Here is a 17,385-nt window from a genome sequence, read left to right as displayed (position 1 = left end):
TTGGGCGGAGCTGGGCCAACGCAGAACTGCTATGCCCGCCAAAACACATCCTGAATGCAGAGTTCACAATGAGCAAGCACAGAAAACGCAGGGCCCAATGTCCTGTTTGGATTTCGCTACTTGTACTACCAACAACCGAGGAAGCCCCCAACCCGGCTGCGGTGTGGTCCGCAGCATCTTGACTCCAGCCATAAACTGACCACCAAACTTCCAAAATACGCACCAACCTCCGTGCCAACTACCGACCAGCTGAGGAACGAGAAAAGAGGGAAAAGAGCAAAAAAGAGGCAAGTGATTAAGACAGATTGACCGTCACAAAAATAAAAAGACGAGGAAGAGGAGATCGGCCACGCATGCGACAATGGCCGGAATCCAGCCAGAGCCGGCGTCCGCTTAGATGGCGACGCCGCGACGGGTAGCCTTAGCCTTCTTAGCCTTCTTGCGGCGCTTCTTCTTCTGGGGGTCCCGGGCCTCGAGGTCGCCTCCCTCCTCCTCAGTGGAAGCGGCCGTGATATCGTGGTCGTGATCGTGGTCGAGGGCAGAGACATCGCGGGCCTCGAGCTTGGTGGCGGCGGACCCGCTGGTAAGATCGCGACGGGTAGCCTTAGCCTTCTTAGCCTTCTTGCGGCGCTTCTTCTTCTGGGGGTCCCGGGCCTCGAGATCACCGCCCTCGGCCTCAACCTCGTCGTGGTCCAGAGCGGAAACGTCGCTAGCGACCGCGGCCTCTTCGGTCACATCGCGGCGCGCGACGGCCTTTTTGGCCTTGACGTTAGTAGCCTTAGCCTTCTTAGCCTTCTTGCGACGCTTCTTCTTCTGGGGATCCCGGGCTTCGAGGTCGCCACCCTCATCCTCGCCGGCGCTCGCGGCAGCCTCGCGGATGCCAACGGTGGGGCCTTCAGAACCCGACGCATGGGCGGCCAGGTCACTGGCGACCGCGGCCTCTTCGGTCACATCGCGGCGCGCGACGGCCTTCTTGGCCTTGACGTTAGTAGCCTTAGCCTTCTTAGCCTTCTTGCGACGCTTCTTCTTCTGGGGGTCCCTGACTTCGAGATCGGCCTCCTCCTCCTCCTCCACGGCACGGATCTCGACATCGGCCTTGGTGGGGCCGACATTAGGGGCAGCTAGGGCCGGGGCGACGAGAACAGCAAGAGCACCCTGCGGTTATCCGATGTTAGCTGATGTGGACTTGGCGGCAGAGCGGAAACGACGGGGCGGTAACCTACAACATGGCGGAGGGCAAGCCCGGAGGGGCTGCTCAGACCAAAGCTGGCAACGGTCGAGGTGGCGACCAGACCAGCGGCAATGAGCTGGATAAACGAAGGAGTGTGCATTTTGAAAGTCTGATGACTGCTGACCGGCAGCGAGCGAATGGTGGGGTGAAACCCAAAAAAGAAAGACAAAAAGTGGGAAAAGAAGAAAAGAAGGTATCCGTGCTCGGCAGGACTGGGCGGGAGGCTTGGAGAGAAGAGGGTCCAGATGATGCAGAGATGGGAGGAAACTCTACACTCTTATAGACCTTGGCTCCATCGCGGCTACAGGGCGGCGGCCGCACCAACATGGTCGCGTCGAGCCTTCTCTCGTTAGCTCAACCGCCCCCATGGTAGGGCATGTGACATTTCGACGGGGACGATAGAGTCTGGCGGCATCATGAACTGGCAAAAGGCAGTCTCACACACACCCCCTTCCCCCTGCCTCATGCCACACGTACGACCCCCTCAACGAGGAGCACCCCCCGATGGCGGCGAGCTGCCCTATCAGCCATCGGCCAGGCGTTTCCAGGAGACCCAGCCGCGCGGCGGGTGCAGTTACAGGCATATCCCGCCAATGGGCAGACCGGATGGGCCAGCCCTCGGAGCAGGCCGCACCTGGGAGCCGCGGAAGGCCGCCACGCCCCACCCCCACCCCTGCCAGTCGGCGAGGAGGTGTGGCCAGGCTGGGGGACGACAAACCACAGGGCCCTCCAGGGCCTGGACTTTAGCGGAACATGGGGTAAGCTGACGAGTCAGGCCTTTTCGAAGTTAGCAAGTAAGGCCCGCGGGCGGCCGTGGGAAATACCACTGAAACGATCTTCGGCTGTTGAGCCGCAGTCTTGGCTGACTATTGCGTGGTTTAGTCTTCTGTGATTTTCCTTGTCCCGTCGCCAAGCACAGCGATCTTTGGTCGCACGGGGCAAGGGGGAGCAGATCCACCGCCACGGTCTAGACTCTTTTGGAATGCGAGATGCACCCATGGACGGGGTATTGTGAAAGTGGTTCGTGAACCGTCTACTCTGTCGGTTCCCTTTCTGGCAGACAGTTAGTCAGTCCGCCAGCCAGTCAGATCCCACCTAGGTATTTTTAATTCTGCCTCCCGCAAGGAACCCATGCGAAATGCACCTCCCCTTTGGTGTCGACTCGTGTATTATCAAACGGTGAAGGCGGCTCAAGTGACGCGCGTCGGCTCATGGATGGGACGGAAACCAAGGTTCCGCTGCCTACCCGACCAACCTTCCTTCTCTTTGAACCGCGCAATAATGGCAACAGTGGCACCTGTCTATGCGGCACCTTGAGCGTGGTCAGGGGCATCCTGACCTCGCTTCTGGCCTATAGGCACGATATTCGAGACAGAAGAATTAGCCCTCGTGCGTGTCATGATATGGATCCCGTCGTGGAGCGAAGGCTACCCTGTCACGACACAGTTGGGAAGTCCAAGTCTGGCGCGCGGATCGCCTCCAGCTTGCAATGCACATTATAGGAGGACGCATTGGCCAGTGAAAAGAGAGGACGTAGGTATCACGCACCCTGCCCACCTCGCTGGCTGCCACAGCAAGTAACAATGTCCATTGCAGATCGGCACGATAGCCCGACCACCCAGCCGTCAGGGCAAAGAAGCAGGGAAAAGGAAAAGGGGGGGCCAATGAAACGTCCGCACTCCCTCGGCGTCTCGCTGGAGGGGTGCTGTGGCGGCGCCAGCAGAGCGATAGTACCAAAGCTACGACCCAAACAGCACAGGCTGAAACAATTTGCATGCAAACGTGGGACGGCGCCTTCCTGATCGGGGGTTCGGCTGGGGTCGCCTTGCAGTCGTAACGGGCAATCCAAAAACAAGCTTTTTGGGTTCCACTGATGCACTGGGCCCGGCCCGTCTGGATTGCCAAGACGCCGGTTCAGGTGGTCACAACGCGGATCTCAGCCGTCACCCAATGTCAATGATCTCCAGATAAACCCCAACGACAGGCGGCGATCCATCACTTGGCAATATCGATCTACGGCTTGGTAGGGCAAAATCAACACGCGACAACAGCAGCTCGACTCCAGCACCAAGCTTTGCGCTGAATCGCTGATTATCTTCCCAGGTGCATATTTAAACGTAATTCAAGGCAGTGTTTACATTTTACTCAGATTGCGATTCCACACCCCCGAACACTTTGGAGGCCGCAGGTTCCTCTCGGGCGATCAAGCTTGAGATGGCTATCTCTTGAACCTCTCCCGTCTTTGTGGAGAGCCGATCAAGGTTGAGCTGACGTGGACACTTGGGACACGAGACTGGACATCAGACGCCCCAACGGCCGGATATCTAGGGCGGGGGAGGGGCGGCAGGTCCAGACGCTTAGAGACCAAACATCCCGACCGACAGGACTGTTTTGGCATACATGCGTGCCTGGCACCTCGGGTATCTACTGGTGGGGTCCTGAGTGCCTACCGCCTTTGCACATATCTAAGCGAGGCTCGGGCTGCGACGCACGCATGAGACGTGGGCGGTGAGAAGAGCCCTCGCATAGACAAGCTTGTCGCCAGGTCGGTACGATTTGAAAGGGAGAAGAAAGCATCAATGCCCTGGGGTAGTTAGCGTAGATCGTCTGCAGCAACTTCGGTCGCGGACGCCGACACAGAACGGAACGGACTTCGCGGGCTCCGGGCCAAGACTTGGGACGGGGCTGCTATTGATCAACCGCACCTCGTGCTGGACCAATGGTCTGGGTCTGCGGGCATTACTGGCCAATCATGACCCTGGAAAACCGCCTGATGCCCCGCAACCGGCGGCTCAAACTTCCAGAATCAGGTTTCGGCGCCGATGAGCACGGATCATAAGATGCTCCCTGCATCCAATGTGACACAGTGCAAAACATTCCGACAGTCGAAAAAAAAAATAGCTTTTGTGCCTGCGATGCCGTTATCCGACACCCAAGCCTCCATCACCTGGGGGAGCCAAGACGTGTCTCTGGAGATCGATGGCTACCGACGTGACGGTTCAGCTATTGACGCTGGTCATAACCACGTCGCCTACGCCCTCGGCGCCTTCGACTGAGCTGCTGTCCCAGGTGATCGAGTCCTTTCGCTCCTTCTGCCCTGTCCTCCTGGCCTGCCGCGTCATCGTTGTGCTCGACACGTTTGACCACATCGCACCGCGCGCCCGCCTGAAGCGCGGCCAGGTCACTGAGAAGGACGCCGAGGTCTACGACCTGTACAAGGAGAAGGTCAAGGAGTTGTTTCTCAGCGAGCATGGCCGCCACCCCAGCGCCCCTGCGTCTGCGAATGGCGGGGCTGCTTCTGGCGTCCACAACGCCTCCTTTCCCAACCCCACCGTCACTGGCGATCATGGACTCCCCGGCGGTGACGCGCGTCCCATGCCAGATCTGGTGGAGAGTCGGGGCGAGGCCGAATTTGGATACGAGGGGCGGAACAATCCGCTCAACAGTGCCGTCCTGCTCACAATCTCCCAGACGAGAGATGGTATGGTTACCTTTGTCGAGCCTGCAGACAGACTTGGTTTTGGGCTTGCTGTGCGGACGGGCCTCCGGCTAGCCGAGACCAAATATGTTTGGGTGCACCAGCATGACTGGACACTTGTTACCAAAATACCCATCGCAGGCATGCTCGATGTTATGATGGCTTCAGGCGACTCGCCGGCTGATGAAGGGACCGCGCCCTCTGGAAGCCCAGAGGAGGCTTCCGCAAATTTAGACGTGGCTTCTTGCGCCCCGCCCATCAAGTATATCTGCCTGCCTTCGGGAAGGCTACTGTCATATGCCGTACAGGCGCACGTCACGCGCTACCCAGCTTTGCTTCGCACAACTGGCAAGCTCAAGCAGTCGTTTGTCCCTTCGGGGTCAACGACCCCGACAGACTTAGACTCTGAATCGCCGCTGCCGCCCATTTCTTCTTCCATCCCACTCACACCCCTCTTTTTCTGGCACGATAAGCCGCACATAGCCGAGACAGCACACTACCTCGCTCGCGTCTTCCCGACCCGCCTGGCCATGGGCAGGGGTGACTTTATCGAAGATACGGTTGGGCACCGCGCCCGAAACCAGATGAAAGATGGCGCCTGGGCCAAGTGGGCGTGCTGGCTCTACTACCCGGACGACGGGAAACGGCTATGCCTGCGCCACCTGCAGGGCCGTCACTGGTTGGGCTCCACGGCTGAGCAGGAGAGAAAGGAGACGTGGATCGCGCTGAACATCAAGGGCGGCAGGAAGATGGCGCTGAAGAATAAAAAGAAGCAACTGTCCAAAGCTGACCCAGGAGAGGCGGGAACGAAACTGGAAGCCGCTGACGTGGACGAATTCACGACCTCGCTCGCAGAGGCATTATGAACGCCTTCAAGGAACACAAGTTGCGCTCAGGGACAGACTCCCCCGCCGGGTGGCGGAAATGGAGAACCAAAAACACAGTCGCGGACGAAGTCACAAGCACAAACGAGTCGTGTGGTCGCAGCTTGTGTAATTCATGGTCCTAGAGATGCCCGGGGGGATCTCGTACGACCAACACTACTACTATCGTCATCACTATGATTACCCCCGAAACCACCAAAGGTCCCGTCGCTTATCCTGCTTAGCCGACTGGGGGAGGGCTCTGGGGCTAAGAAGGGCGATATCCCCGGAGAACTCATGGGTGACTTCATTGGCGACTTCATTGGCGACCTGAGCGGCGCGCCACCCCCAAACACAGACAAGTGCGCTGCAGACTGTCTTGCTGCTCTGTTTGCCGCCTCTGTACGCAACGACATGGGCGTTTTTGTCGACCGCATCGACCTCGTCGTTTGCACCGACGCCATGCTCCTCCTTGCGCTGAACGACTTTGGAGGTGGCGCCAGCAAGACTGGTGGCGGCATAGGCACCGGCACTGGTGGCACCGACAAGTTCATCTGCTGCTCGCCCACCGCCCCGTCCGAGTCCCATGCCGTCCATCGCGACGACCTCGTCGTGCGCTTGCTGTCCCGTCCGGTCCCGGTCTCGTACTCCTCGTCCGTCATTGATCCTGGCCGACCGTCCCGGCCTGCCCGTATGCTGAACATGCGCGACACCCAGCTCCAGCGCTGCTCCTCGACTGATTCATATCTGTTCCCGTACTCGCATAGCTCGGCCGGGTTCTCGGCCGTTCCCAGCGGACGCGGGCCGCCGGGCATGCCTACTGCGGCACTCTTTGCGTCGGCCGATCCGATACCTCTGGTTTTGGGACGGCCTGTCGGCAGCCACCGCCTCCACGGCGCCCCTTTTGTGCGGCCGACCCACACACCTAGACCAACCGGCAGCATCGGGCCCGAGTCGGGCCCCTTTCGGCCTTGCCGTCCCCTGAAGAGAAAAAATGCGACCAGCACTAAGGAGAGAATAGACAAGAGACATGCCAAAATGATGGGCCCCACCGGTACGCCGCTTGATGGGCCCGAGATCAAAGCGTTTTCGCTAGTGCTTGGACTTGATGTTTGCGAAGAGGGGGGTAGGGTGGACGAGATCCTCGATGTGGCCGTAGTAGTGCCGGCCAGCGGACCCCCCGTCGAGGACGAAGGCGTCACCAATGGGGAACTGGCTGGCCGGGTGTCGGGGACCGAAGTTCTCGAAGACGTGCTGAGGGTGGTGAACAAGAGCGTCGATGTTGTCGGCACGGGCACCACGACGACGTCGGGCCCGCTCCTCGTCGACGTGCTTGGCTGCGGGACCGACGGGATGGGCGGCGGGGGCACAATACGAATCGGCGGCTGGCTCGAGGCCGCCGGCTGCCCGGGCGAGGTGGTGGCGCCGACGACAAGGCCTGGTGTGAGCGGGTGCGTCTGGAGCGCCGTCAGGTCGACGTCGCGCCACCGGATCTGCATGGCCGGGCCGACGGTGACGCTCGCCCCGGATGTTGTGGCCGTCTGCGTCATGCCCCAGACGCCGCCCCGAAAGTCGGTGGTGTCGGCGGTGCAGGTGTATCCGCTACAGAGATATTGGCACCGGTTAGCAAAATGGGGAAAGAGACCCTTATGTCGTCTCTGAGACGAGAAAAGAGAAAGATAACCGGTACGAACCTCGGAACACAAAAGGCTACGGTCTCGCCGGCGGTGACGCTCGGGAAGCCCTCGCTCGTCCTCAGCTGGACCGACGTGCACGAGACGCCGACGGCGAAGCCGTCGGGACATATCGCGGGTGAGTAAAAGTGGTACGCGCGCTCGTCCATGCTGTCCTTCCATCTCGGCGGGTCGCAGGCCGGGTCCGGGCCGTCGGTGGGCAGCGGCGGGTACTGGGACGGCACCTTGTTGGTCGTGAAGAGCCATGTGCTGGTCGCGCAACCCGACGGCGCGGTGAACACCGTCGACAGGGCGGCCAGGGCCGTCGTGAGCGACATGTTCGTCTCGTCTCACCCGCTTTAGCTCCTTCAGCTCCTTCAGCTCCTCTTCTTCCTCCTCCTCCTCCAACTTCCCCCTCCGTGGCCCGGCCCGGGGGCGATGGCTGATAACTCTGTCGATTCGCCTAACAACTCGATATCCTTCGGTCCTCCCACGGTTGCATCGTTGGTTTCTCTGTAAAGATCCGGGGTTCGCACAAAAAATATCCCTCGTAGCCACCTGGTGGTGCTCGCTCGCGTTTTGGTCGGCGATCAGGACAAAAGCAGTCTCTGTCGTGGGGTTTGATATCGCAACGGGGCCAAGTATACCTCGAAGCAGATCTTGGCGTCGTCGAGACGGAAGATAGAGCAAGAAAAAGAAGAAAAAAAAAGAAAAAAAAGGGAAGGCCCCGGGAAAAGCAGCGCAGCTACTCCCGGACGGGGAGGATTAAAGATTTTAAGGTTAGAAAAGGTGCCAACCCCAGCCCCAGCAGCATGCTTCACGATTTGACATGTTTGCCGGGCGGGCGATCTGCAGCGGATCCAAACAGTTCGCTGTCGTCCTCTTGCTCTCTCTCTCTCTCACTATCTATTTTGCCTCCTTATCTGCGACCCTGTTCACTCCCGGCTTCATTTTCGTGCTGGACTTCCCTTTTCGGGGGTGACTGCCCGCTTGCGTTCTTTTGCCGCTTCTCTCGCTTTCCTTGAACGGGCAGCGATAGATTGATGGACGCTCCACCACCACCCCTGAGTCTGCCTCCATTCCCCGGGACCCCTGTGGCAGATCAAACCTTCGGGGTCTGGTGCCAGCATGGGAGGAGAGAGGGGTCCCTCTCTCCGCCGTCGAAATCACCCCCACACTGCAAGCGTCTAATGCGATCTAAATGGCCCGCTGCCCGCTGCGCGATGCAGGGCTAGCCAATTGCGGTCCGCGTGCTGTGTCCGTCAAGGGGACGATTCCCTCAACCCGATAAAAACCCACCCATCTCAAACCTCTTATATTTTTCCGCGTTTTTTTTTTGTGCGGTTTTTTTTTTTTTGCTCCCTTCTCTTCGGTGTGCCAGTCTCTCTCTTCGCTAGCCCTGGCGGAAGGAAGCGAAGTTTGCTGTTTTGTTGCATAAACCTCGACTCAAAAGCAAAATAATCGGTTCCTGCAGAAAGACCGGACGAGATCGCCTCATCCGTTGTTGTGGCTTTGTTTGGCCGTTTTGTTTTTTCGCCACGGCTATTCCGAGCATCCCCCCCCCACAGTGTTCCCACATCTCTAGTTTACGCGAGGCGTATTTTTTTTCGTCTTTGGATTCACCTCTGTGCTTCCCTTCTCGATCAATTCGAGATCGCCGCCGTCGTCCGTTGGCGCGGACGGGAGGCGCCTTTACCTTCACTTTCATCCACTAATAGCCCTATCGCAGAAAGCAAGCGACAGCAAGGCAGGATGCAAGCCAAGTGATGCATAGCTGCGGGGGATTCTAAGGGAAACGCTGGACAAACACTGGGGTTTGTCGGCCCCCGTGAGACGGGATAACCTCAGCTTGGGTTTCAAGCCGTTTGGGAGGGGGTCCCATGTCCATCGTCGTCACCAGGCCGGGGGTGTGTGTTGTCGTTCGTGAGCAGCACCCGGGCTGACGGGAGGAGGCGGTTGACCTGCTTTTCTTTTTGTTCCCATCTCTTGGCTCTGCTGCATCTGAATATGACGGACAAACAGAGACAGATGTCGGAACTTGTTTGACAAGCGCCACCAGCGAGCCATCGAAGCAATCTGCACCAAGGTATCCATCCCACCTAGGCGCCAAGGAAGCACCGCGGACGATGCTGCTCTTGCTAAAGAGGACAAAATTCAGGGTTCGTTAGGCGATCCGTTATGCCGCCGCGACCCCTCTCCCGTGGGGAAGATGTGCAGGATCTTCTCATGCACTCCGTCATCTGGTCTTGTCTTTCGCCCGTTTTTCTTCTTCTCTCGCTTTCGGGCGGGCTTGATTTCCCTCTCCATCCCTGTGCCGACCAGGCCCGGATTTTCCTCGGTTCTAGTCTTGTCCTTTCCTTGGACGACGGGACTATCCCGTCGTGGCATTATGCAGTGTGCGGTGGGCGTCGTGGCATGGGTTGCGAATCGCGGCCGGTTATGTGCCAGGGAACAACAAGAACAAGGCACAAGGCATATACATACACACACAGATGCCAGGAAATCGGGGAGATTTGTCCGCAAATGGCTGAGACGGTATCTATCCCGCCGGTTTGTTTTGTCGTCCGCCCCGGTCCTCCAACTTGTTGGTGCGTCGACGGGTCCGGAAAGTCGAGGGTCCGGTGTGTGGTGGTTGTTGCATGCTGCAGGGGCTAGCCGCCGCCTCGAGCTGACACCCATCTCCCTGTCCCTGATTAGGCTCCTCGGTAGGTGTGCCCTGCCCCGCCCTGGCCCTGGCTGTCTCACAGACCCCACACACCCGGAGCATCCACCCGCGCTTGCATGCGTCAGGTTCCCGATGGCCTGTGACGCGGTTGGTGGAACGATGGGGATCGGAGCGATAGAGATAAAGAGATTGACAGCAGAGATGAGCTGAAGCTGGGCACCCCGAACCGCTCGTCAATGCAATGATCTCTCTCTTTCTCGCAAGGGATGCTCGAAAGCGCCCGGCCAAGCCGGGCCGAAGCGGGCGGAGAATTTCGCGCCCTGACTAGGTTATACGAGGGCGGGAGGGGCGTGACCGGGCTGTCCTGATCGTCAATGGCATTGAAGTGGGAATGGCGGGGGCGGAGGTCAAGCGAACGAAGCCAGAGCTGAGCTTGCGGCGCCGCTCGATGCTTTTTGCCGTCATCGAATCGAAGCTGAAGCTTTCTACACAAGTATTTCTCTTGCCAGCCGAGGGAGGGGAGGAGGCTGTGCGCACGTGCTAGCTACTCGTGTTGCATCGAAGCGGGTGGCAACCAGCAAACCCCCCTGCCATTTACAAAACGTGCCCTTGGCCGCCGCGATCTGAGATGCGTGCCTGTCTATCGGCGAGATGTCCCGAATTTGAGGAGCCGAGATTGTAGCTGTCGGATCGCCGTCGAGGAGGAGAGCCGTTTTCTGTCGTTCTCGATGTGGCCCAGATTGTCCGCTTCAGCTCCCTTTTTTTGGGGAGGGTTGCGACCATGGATGGTCCTTGGTTCTCGACACTGCGGCAGCAGCTTCCAGAATCCGTTGGAGAGAGAGAAGGGAAAAGTGCCAGCGACGTCGGCGATAGCAGCATCGATTCTTTCAACTGCTGCATTAGCTAGGTTGCAGTTCGGCTGCTTCTTGTGCATGCTCAGCTCCCTGGTGGTCGAAACGCTGCACTAATAGGAGCTCGCTGCGCGAGGATGGCGCCAGTTGGCCACGGACGTCCGAAGGGACGCGATCAAGACTGGGATGCAGGTCGGGTTGCACAAAAACCTCTTCGTCCCGTAGTTGTGGCCGTCTAATGGGTCGGGGACATTGGATGATGGTCTGGCATTTCGCTATCGACGAAAGAAGAAAAAAATAACAACACCCATCGAGGCGTCGTCGCTTAGCCAAGAATAGCAGCAACAGCCTTTTGGTGACGCAACCCCCGGGACATTTGCCATCGCTACAAGAGCAGATCCTCCCCGCCCCCACCCCCCACCAAAAAAAAAAAAATGCCCCTCAAAGTCCTCGTCGTCGGCGGCGGCATCGCAGGCCTCAGCTGCGCCGCGGCGCTGCGGCGGGCGGGCCACGACGTGGTGGTGCTGGAGCGGTCGGCGCGCTTCGACAACGAGACGGGCGCGGCGATCCACGTGCCGCCCAACGCGACCCGCCCGCTGCTGGCCTGGGGCCTGGACGCCGACCGCGCTCGCCTCGTCCGGTTCCGGCGCAGCGTCTTCGTCGAGGCCCGCTCGCTGGCCACGGTCCGCGAGGTCGAGCAGGGGCCCGACGTCGTCGACGCCGTCTACGGCGCGCCCTGGCTCGCGGCCCACCGCGTCGACCTGCACGAGGAGCTGCGGCGGCTGGCTGAGGGCGAGGGAGAGGGCCGGGGCGGGGGCGAGGGGTGGGGGGTGCTGGAGACGAGGCTGGGTGCGCAGGTGGTCGGCTATGTGAGTGGTGCTGCTTTCTCTCGATATGATGTTGTCTGCTTTTGGCCGTTTTGGGAAATTGCCGGTCGGTGTGTTGGGTGCAAACGCGGGAAGGGAAAAAGTCAAAAGTCGGCCGTTGTATTTTTAGCGGCCGTATTGAGGCGGCGGAGGAGGGGCGTGGCGATGGAGCCACCAAGAGGGAGCGATGTAACGGCGGAACGGGACGGTGGGGATGACAGAGGCGACAGCAAACGGCAAACCCCCCCGTCCCGTCGAGGAAATGACGATGAGTTGCTGATTCGGGCCAAAAAACACACACGCAAAACACAAAAAGAACCCCGATGCCCCCTCCGTCACCCTCGCGGGCGGCGACGTGGTCTCGGGCGACCTCGTCGTCGCCGCCGACGGCATCCACTCGCGCGCCCCCACCGCCGTCGCCGGCCGCCACGACCCGGCCCTGCCGGCCGGCGAGTACAACTTCTGCTACCGCTTCCTGATCCCCGCCGCCGCCCTCGAGGCCGACCCGGACACCAGGCCCTTTGCCGGCGAGCGCTCCCACGGCGCCGTCACCCACTTTGTCGACAGCTCGCGCCGCCTGGTGTCTTATACCTGCCGCAAGTTTGTGCTTCTGTTTTCTCGTCGTTCGCTGTCTGCCGGGGGTGGGTTTATCAAAGGCTAAAAAACAGAACTAATCTCCCCCCATCAGCCACGAGGTCTACAACTTTGTCGCCCTGTTTCACCGCGACGACGTGTCGTCACAGCAGAAAGAAGGTAGGTGGACACCCCTCCGCCCGTTCCTCAGGAGCGAATGTTGCCGGGGCCTCGGTCGGCGGCTAATCAAGCATAACTGCAGACTGGCATGCCGCCGTGAGCAAGGACCAGGTCGTCCAGACCTTTTCCGACTTCCACCCGAGCCTACTCAAGCTCTTTGCGTAGGGCCTCTCCTTGTCCTTCTCTCTTCGCAGATCCTGGGGTTCCCGACGCTGAAACGAACCCCCCGACTCAAATTCCGCAGCAAGGCGACCGAGTTCAAGCAGTGGCCGCTACTGTACCGCGCGCCGCTCCCGACCTGGTCCAAGGGCAGGATGCTGCTGGTGGGGGACGCGGCGCACCCCATGCTTCCCTGTACGCAAAACGACCCGACCTCGTTCCGTAACCGGTGATGATGACGACTTGCCGACTGACGCCATTCTCTCCATTCACAGTCCAGGGCCAGGGTGGCGCCCAGGCCATCGAGGATGGAGTGGCCCTCGGCATTGCCATGGCCGGCGCCGCGCCCGAGTCCGTCGGCGCGCGGCTCGCCGTCTTCGAGGCCGTCCGCCGCAGCCGCGCCAGCGCCCTGCAGGTGCTCAGCAACGCCGGCCAGGACGAGGCCCACAAGGTCGCCGCAGAGGCCGCCCGCTACATCCCGATTGAGGCGGTCCCCAGTACGTGCGCCTGACAGTCCGGGGTGTCGTCGGACCGCTTGTTTGAAATTTGGGGACTTGCATGCTAACCCAGGTGATGCGTGTTTGGCGTTGCTGTAGAAGACCAGGCCGAGGCGTTCCGCTTCAACTTTGGATACGACGTGGTTGCGGATACGGTCGGTAAGATGCGGGACATGGTAGATCCCGAGTTTGCTGTGCCGTCTGGCTTCTTTCTGAAAGAGCCTGCGACCTTTGGCAAGGCTTGAGGCCATGGTGAGAGATTGAGTCGGGTATGTTATGGGCTGATGACTTGATGAGTTGATGCCTTGAAGGCATTGATAGTTAGGAGCTTCAAATACCTACGACCAGGTAGACGACTGAATGCTAAAGACTAGAGTATGAAATGATATGTTCATTCGCATGGGAGATCCTCGTCTTCATGGAAACTCTAGTCCACTTGTTACTTTAAGCGGCCTTTGCCCCAGGGTTTCTTAATCATATATGCCCGCTCCCGCTTGGGACCATAGGCCGTAGTATCTATCTAAGCTGGATGGCAAAGGTAAAATATAATCAGCCAGCTCCCAGCGCCGCAACGCCTGGTTGGGAAAGTTGGGCAAAAAAAAAATCAAGAAAATCTGCACTGAGTAGAACACCACCACCTCTAACAAAAAAAACAAGGCAAGTTTGGGATGATCGAACCCAGGATCGAACTGAGGACCTTGAGCGTGTAATCCTAGGGACGGATCCCTCAGATGTTAAGCTCACGTGATAACCGACTACACCATTCGACCAGTTGTGCTTGTTGTGCCGCCTTGGCTCACGGTCGCCCTACGAAGGCGGTTGTGGGATCCGATTAAGGAATAACAAAAGGGGCGTCGGCGAAAGGCCCATGTCGACAAGCCGCCCCGCAACCTGTCAAGAAAAGGAGGAAAGGAAAAAAAAGGGGGTTCAGGGGAAGGAAGTGGTATGGAATGCTTGACTGACTCGGCAGGCAAGGGGGAGTTGTAAAATCGATCGCCCATCATGTCACCGGGGGGTGTCTATTTTTGATCATATTGGGAAGTTGGTCTAGCTAGACCCTCCTCGCCTAAGCCTCGCCTAACCGCCGCCTGCCTCTCCGCGATGGTGGCGACGGCCACCGCGGCGGCCGCGTAGGTAGCAGCCTGCGAGCGGGACGACGCACGCCGCCCCCCCATTGCCCCAAGAATAAGCGGTAACCTCAGAGCCTTCCTGGCCAATTGTGTGAAAATTGCTTTGCGGTTTTGACGCTGGGCCTTGGGATATATGTGGTTCCTCTGCGTTGTCTCTTTGCTTGCCTCTCCAGCCTCACTTCGGCTCTTTTTGTGAACCATGTGTGGGGGATGGCTTGGAGGGCAGGGAACAAGTCTCTGCAGCGGAATTGGTTGGAGAGGTATGAGGCGATGAATTCGGGACGGAAGAAGCTTGCGCTTGATAGCGGTGAGTCTCTGTAGGGCTTGAGCTCGTGGAGGATGAAGACCCGGGCTGCGCCAGCGAAGGTACCTCCAAAGTATGGCGTCGAGCGCCTGGCCGTCCCCTTTCGGTCGCCGGTCTTGAGGAGGATCCGCCCTGGTTTTTGGCCGGGTGCGTACCTACACGAGGAAACGGGAAGTGGGAAGGCGAAGGCGCTTGTATCTTCAGCATTGGAATCGACGAGTCATCCCGGCGCGCGATCCGAGGTAGCCGAGAAGAAGAGGATCTTTCGGCTGTTGGTATCCTTGACGAGTCATCTGTCTTGGGCGATGCAGGGGCCTCTCCGTCCTCACACATGGCTGTGCGGATACTGGGCGCGCGCGACGGGAGCCGATCCCGCGAGATATCGTCGTACTTGGACTTGGCTTCTTGAAACTTGGAATTTTTAAATCTCTCTCCGGGTGTCTCTGGGAAGTCGGCAGCGGGCCCTTCCCGGAAAGATTTCTGGCCTGGATTTGCTGTGCCTAGAATGTCTGCGAAGCGAGATAGCGCCTCGTTGATCCTGTCTCGGCTTCCACTGGTGGGTTCTGCACCTCCCCTATCTGGCGGCCCAACTGCTGAATCAGACCTTACGTCCGTTGGGCTTTCAAGGTGACCTTGGCAATGAGCACAAGTGGCGCTGCTCTGACGCCTCGTGAAGAATGTTGGAGCAGTTGTGGCAGTTGTTGCAGTTGCATTCGACAGCCTCCGGCGCAACTTCCACTTGTTCTTTATTCTCCACTTGCGCAGATTGCTTTCCCCGAGCAAATATAGCGATCCAATAGCGGCAAGACCAGCGGTCACGATCGGCGCCCATTGACCTGATACGTTGAGGCAAGAGTAGTAATGGTGAGCGTGAGTGAGTGATGTGGCAGGTTGGTTGGGAGGCAGGGCATGTGAAATGGAATGAGTCTGCGTACCAACGTTTTCCATGGGTTCGGTTCCATGCGAAAGCTCCGGGCTCATAAAATTCCTCTCGCCTATAACGAGGATGGCAAGAATGGCGGCAGCAAACAGCGGTATTTCGACAGCTCCCATCAAGAACTTTGCACGGGTTTCGGCGTTTTCCATCATGCTTTGGGTAGCACCATTTGTTCCAGAGATGGTGGCTTCGGGTTGCCCCTCAGAAAGGTCTTTGCTATCTCCGTCGGAATTATCCTGGTCCTCGGTAGCACCATCCTTCTCGCGGGCGTGGCGTTTCCGGTTGTCGTGGCGGATCTTGTTGAAGATGTCAACAAGTGATAAAATCGATATGATGCAGCACCCGGCTGCAAGAAGCGTGGCCGTTCCGAACTCGAAGAGTTTTGGCGCGGGTATGACGTAAATTTCGCCAGTTGCTCCCTGGCGCATTGTCGAGAAGGGGCCGAGTTCCTGTGAGCACTGGATGCCGCACAGCCCGCTTGCTTTCTCGCCGTACGGGAAGTTCGCAGCCGTAATATTATTTGCCGCACATGGGACTGGATTGCTGCGAAAGAGCTCTACTGCAAGGCTCAACATACCCGCCAGCAAGATGGCTGTCCATACAAAGATGATGTTTCGACCTGGGCCATCGAAATAGGTCGTTGACCTGCGGAGGGTCACGGGGGCAGCTAGGATGGCTATTGAAGATAGCTGAAAGGCCCCATATACATCCAGGTCGACGGCACCTGCAGCGCGGAGACGTCGGGATGTGTTAGCCAGGTGTCCAACGCCTTGCAAAATGAAGAAGCGGTGGTGATATTCAGCATCAGGGTTTCGTCTACCCTGTCGGCCGGCCCGTGCCGCCGGACGACCCAACGGCCCGGATTGCATCCATGCCGCCAGGTGACTCAAGCTTTTTAGCGTAGTGGAGGTTTCATGTGCACGTTGTTTCGGGCAGTACCCACCATCGACGTGCATCTTTGCAAGGACGATTCCATGCAGAGCAGCCACGGCAGGAAGCAGGAGTGCGGCGGCGATGCATGCATCGCGAAGCCACCTTGCCTTGCGTGCGAGCACGCAGGTCGCAACGAGGGTGTCTGGTGATGGCGTCCAAGAAACGGCATATTGAATTAGCTTATGCTTGGCGTGGAGGTATTAGGCTGTCTCGAGGCTTGGGGGCCCTGGTCTTAGCCTATGGGGCATCGTATTTCGCACACGTGGCACGACCGATCCGAGGCCCCCGGGCAGAGGCCAAGCAGACTTACAGTACAAAGCTCGAGACCCAGGTCCATATTGGCCTGATATCGGCCATGCGCAAAGGACTGGAAGCGAGCTAGAATTTGCGCCGGGGGCTGTGCCAACCATCGAGGTATTTTCTGCCCTCGCAAATGTCCGTAATAGGCCGGCAGATGTTGACGCGAGAGAGGCGGGAGGCGGCATAGCGGGCCGTCTGTTCCCAGCCGACAGGCCACTCTCTCTGCCCTGGAGTCTGCCCTGATGTCTGCCCTGATGGATGTCTGCCCTGATGGATGTCTGCCCTGATGGATGTCTGCCCTGATGGATGTCTGCCCTGATGGATGTCTGCCCTGATGGATGTCTGCCCTGATGGATGTCTGCCCAACCTGAGCCTACCGTGGATGGCGTCTGAGAACGAGTCGGTATTCAGGGCCTGGGCTGTGATTTAAACGCTCGTCTTTGGGCCCTGTCATGACAGACAGCGCAATAGTTGCAGACTCAACGGAGATTTGTACGTCCCGAGGAGAGCGACGCAGCTCGCCTGTGTTGCTCGAAAGCTGACGAGAAACGGGGAAACACATCGGGCAGCCGGAGCGGGGGACAGGGGGAAAAGGGCAGCAAAGTGCAGAAAGAAGGACGGGGCAAGTGTGCGGCGACACAGAGCCTCTTGGCTCTGACCGTCAATCGGACACACGCGACATATCTACTTCATAGGTGGTAGGCACCCGTCTATCGTCGATTGTATGCAGGACGCTCGTTTGGGA

General features: G+C 58.9%; 8 protein-coding genes and 1 non-coding gene across 9 annotated transcripts; 3 read left to right on the top strand and 6 right to left on the bottom strand.

The window, feature by feature from the left end:
- Window positions 1-77: 77 nt before the first annotated feature.
- Window positions 78-1,749, bottom strand: GGTG_06731 (hypothetical protein). Its single transcript, XM_009224553.1, has 2 exons — window positions 1,224-1,749; window positions 78-1,155 (listed from the first exon to the last, which is right to left on the bottom strand). Exons 1-2 carry the CDS (start codon window positions 1,329-1,331, stop codon window positions 394-396), a joined length of 870 nt encoding a protein of 289 aa, XP_009222817.1. The 5' UTR covers window positions 1,332-1,749; the 3' UTR covers window positions 78-393.
- A 56-nt stretch (window positions 1,750-1,805) lies between these two features.
- On the bottom strand, window positions 1,806-2,822 carry GGTG_06730 (hypothetical protein; the record flags this gene model as incomplete). The annotated part of the gene is made up of 4 exons (XM_009224552.1): window positions 1,806-1,972; window positions 2,056-2,097; window positions 2,478-2,528; window positions 2,780-2,822. 4 exons carry the CDS (start codon window positions 2,820-2,822, stop codon window positions 1,806-1,808), a joined length of 303 nt encoding a protein of 100 aa, XP_009222816.1.
- A 1,388-nt stretch (window positions 2,823-4,210) lies between these two features.
- Window positions 4,211-5,575, top strand: GGTG_06729 (hypothetical protein; the record flags this gene model as incomplete). The annotated part of the gene is made up of 1 exon (XM_009224551.1): window positions 4,211-5,575. One exon carries the CDS (start codon window positions 4,211-4,213, stop codon window positions 5,573-5,575), a length of 1,365 nt encoding a protein of 454 aa, XP_009222815.1.
- A 131-nt stretch (window positions 5,576-5,706) lies between these two features.
- Window positions 5,707-8,002, bottom strand: GGTG_06728 (hypothetical protein; the record flags this gene model as incomplete). The annotated part of the gene is made up of 2 exons (XM_009224550.1): window positions 7,267-8,002; window positions 5,707-7,174 (listed from the first exon to the last, which is right to left on the bottom strand). The coding sequence occupies exons 1-2, from the start codon at window positions 7,581-7,583 to the stop codon at window positions 5,707-5,709; spliced, it is 1,785 nt and encodes a 594-aa protein (XP_009222814.1). The 5' UTR covers window positions 7,584-8,002.
- A 1,389-nt stretch (window positions 8,003-9,391) lies between these two features.
- On the bottom strand, window positions 9,392-9,633 carry GGTG_06727 (hypothetical protein; the record flags this gene model as incomplete). The annotated part of the gene is made up of 1 exon (XM_009224549.1): window positions 9,392-9,633. One exon carries the CDS (start codon window positions 9,631-9,633, stop codon window positions 9,400-9,402), a length of 234 nt encoding a protein of 77 aa, XP_009222813.1. The 3' UTR covers window positions 9,392-9,399.
- Window positions 9,634-10,004: 371 nt separating this feature from the next.
- Window positions 10,005-10,757, top strand: GGTG_06726 (hypothetical protein). Its single transcript, XM_009224548.1, has one exon. The coding sequence runs from the start codon at window positions 10,302-10,304 to the stop codon at window positions 10,452-10,454; it is 153 nt and encodes a 50-aa protein (XP_009222812.1). The 5' UTR covers window positions 10,005-10,301; the 3' UTR covers window positions 10,455-10,757.
- A 438-nt stretch (window positions 10,758-11,195) lies between these two features.
- On the top strand, window positions 11,196-13,281 carry GGTG_06725 (hypothetical protein; the record flags this gene model as incomplete). The annotated part of the gene is made up of 7 exons (XM_009224547.1): window positions 11,196-11,630; window positions 11,944-12,227; window positions 12,316-12,380; window positions 12,463-12,541; window positions 12,625-12,734; window positions 12,815-13,036; window positions 13,136-13,281. 7 exons carry the CDS (start codon window positions 11,196-11,198, stop codon window positions 13,279-13,281), a joined length of 1,341 nt encoding a protein of 446 aa, XP_009222811.1.
- A 424-nt stretch (window positions 13,282-13,705) lies between these two features.
- GGTG_20133 lies at window positions 13,706-13,806 on the bottom strand. Its single transcript has one exon. It is a non-coding gene; the product is annotated as a tRNA-Val (tRNA).
- Window positions 13,807-14,113: 307 nt separating this feature from the next.
- Window positions 14,114-16,677, bottom strand: GGTG_06724 (hypothetical protein; the record flags this gene model as incomplete). The annotated part of the gene is made up of 5 exons (XM_009224546.1): window positions 14,114-14,245; window positions 14,346-14,668; window positions 14,800-15,306; window positions 15,406-16,525; window positions 16,651-16,677. 5 exons carry the CDS (start codon window positions 16,675-16,677, stop codon window positions 14,114-14,116), a joined length of 2,109 nt encoding a protein of 702 aa, XP_009222810.1.
- Window positions 16,678-17,385: the final 708 nt, after the last annotated feature.

The sequence above is a fragment of the Gaeumannomyces tritici genome (assembly GCF_000145635.1).
Source record: "Gaeumannomyces tritici R3-111a-1 unplaced genomic scaffold supercont2.3, whole genome shotgun sequence".
NCBI lineage: Eukaryota > Fungi > Ascomycota > Sordariomycetes > Magnaporthales > Magnaporthaceae > Gaeumannomyces > Gaeumannomyces tritici.
Note: the sequence above shows the minus strand (reverse complement) of the source record. Positions and strands in the feature narration are given on the sequence as shown.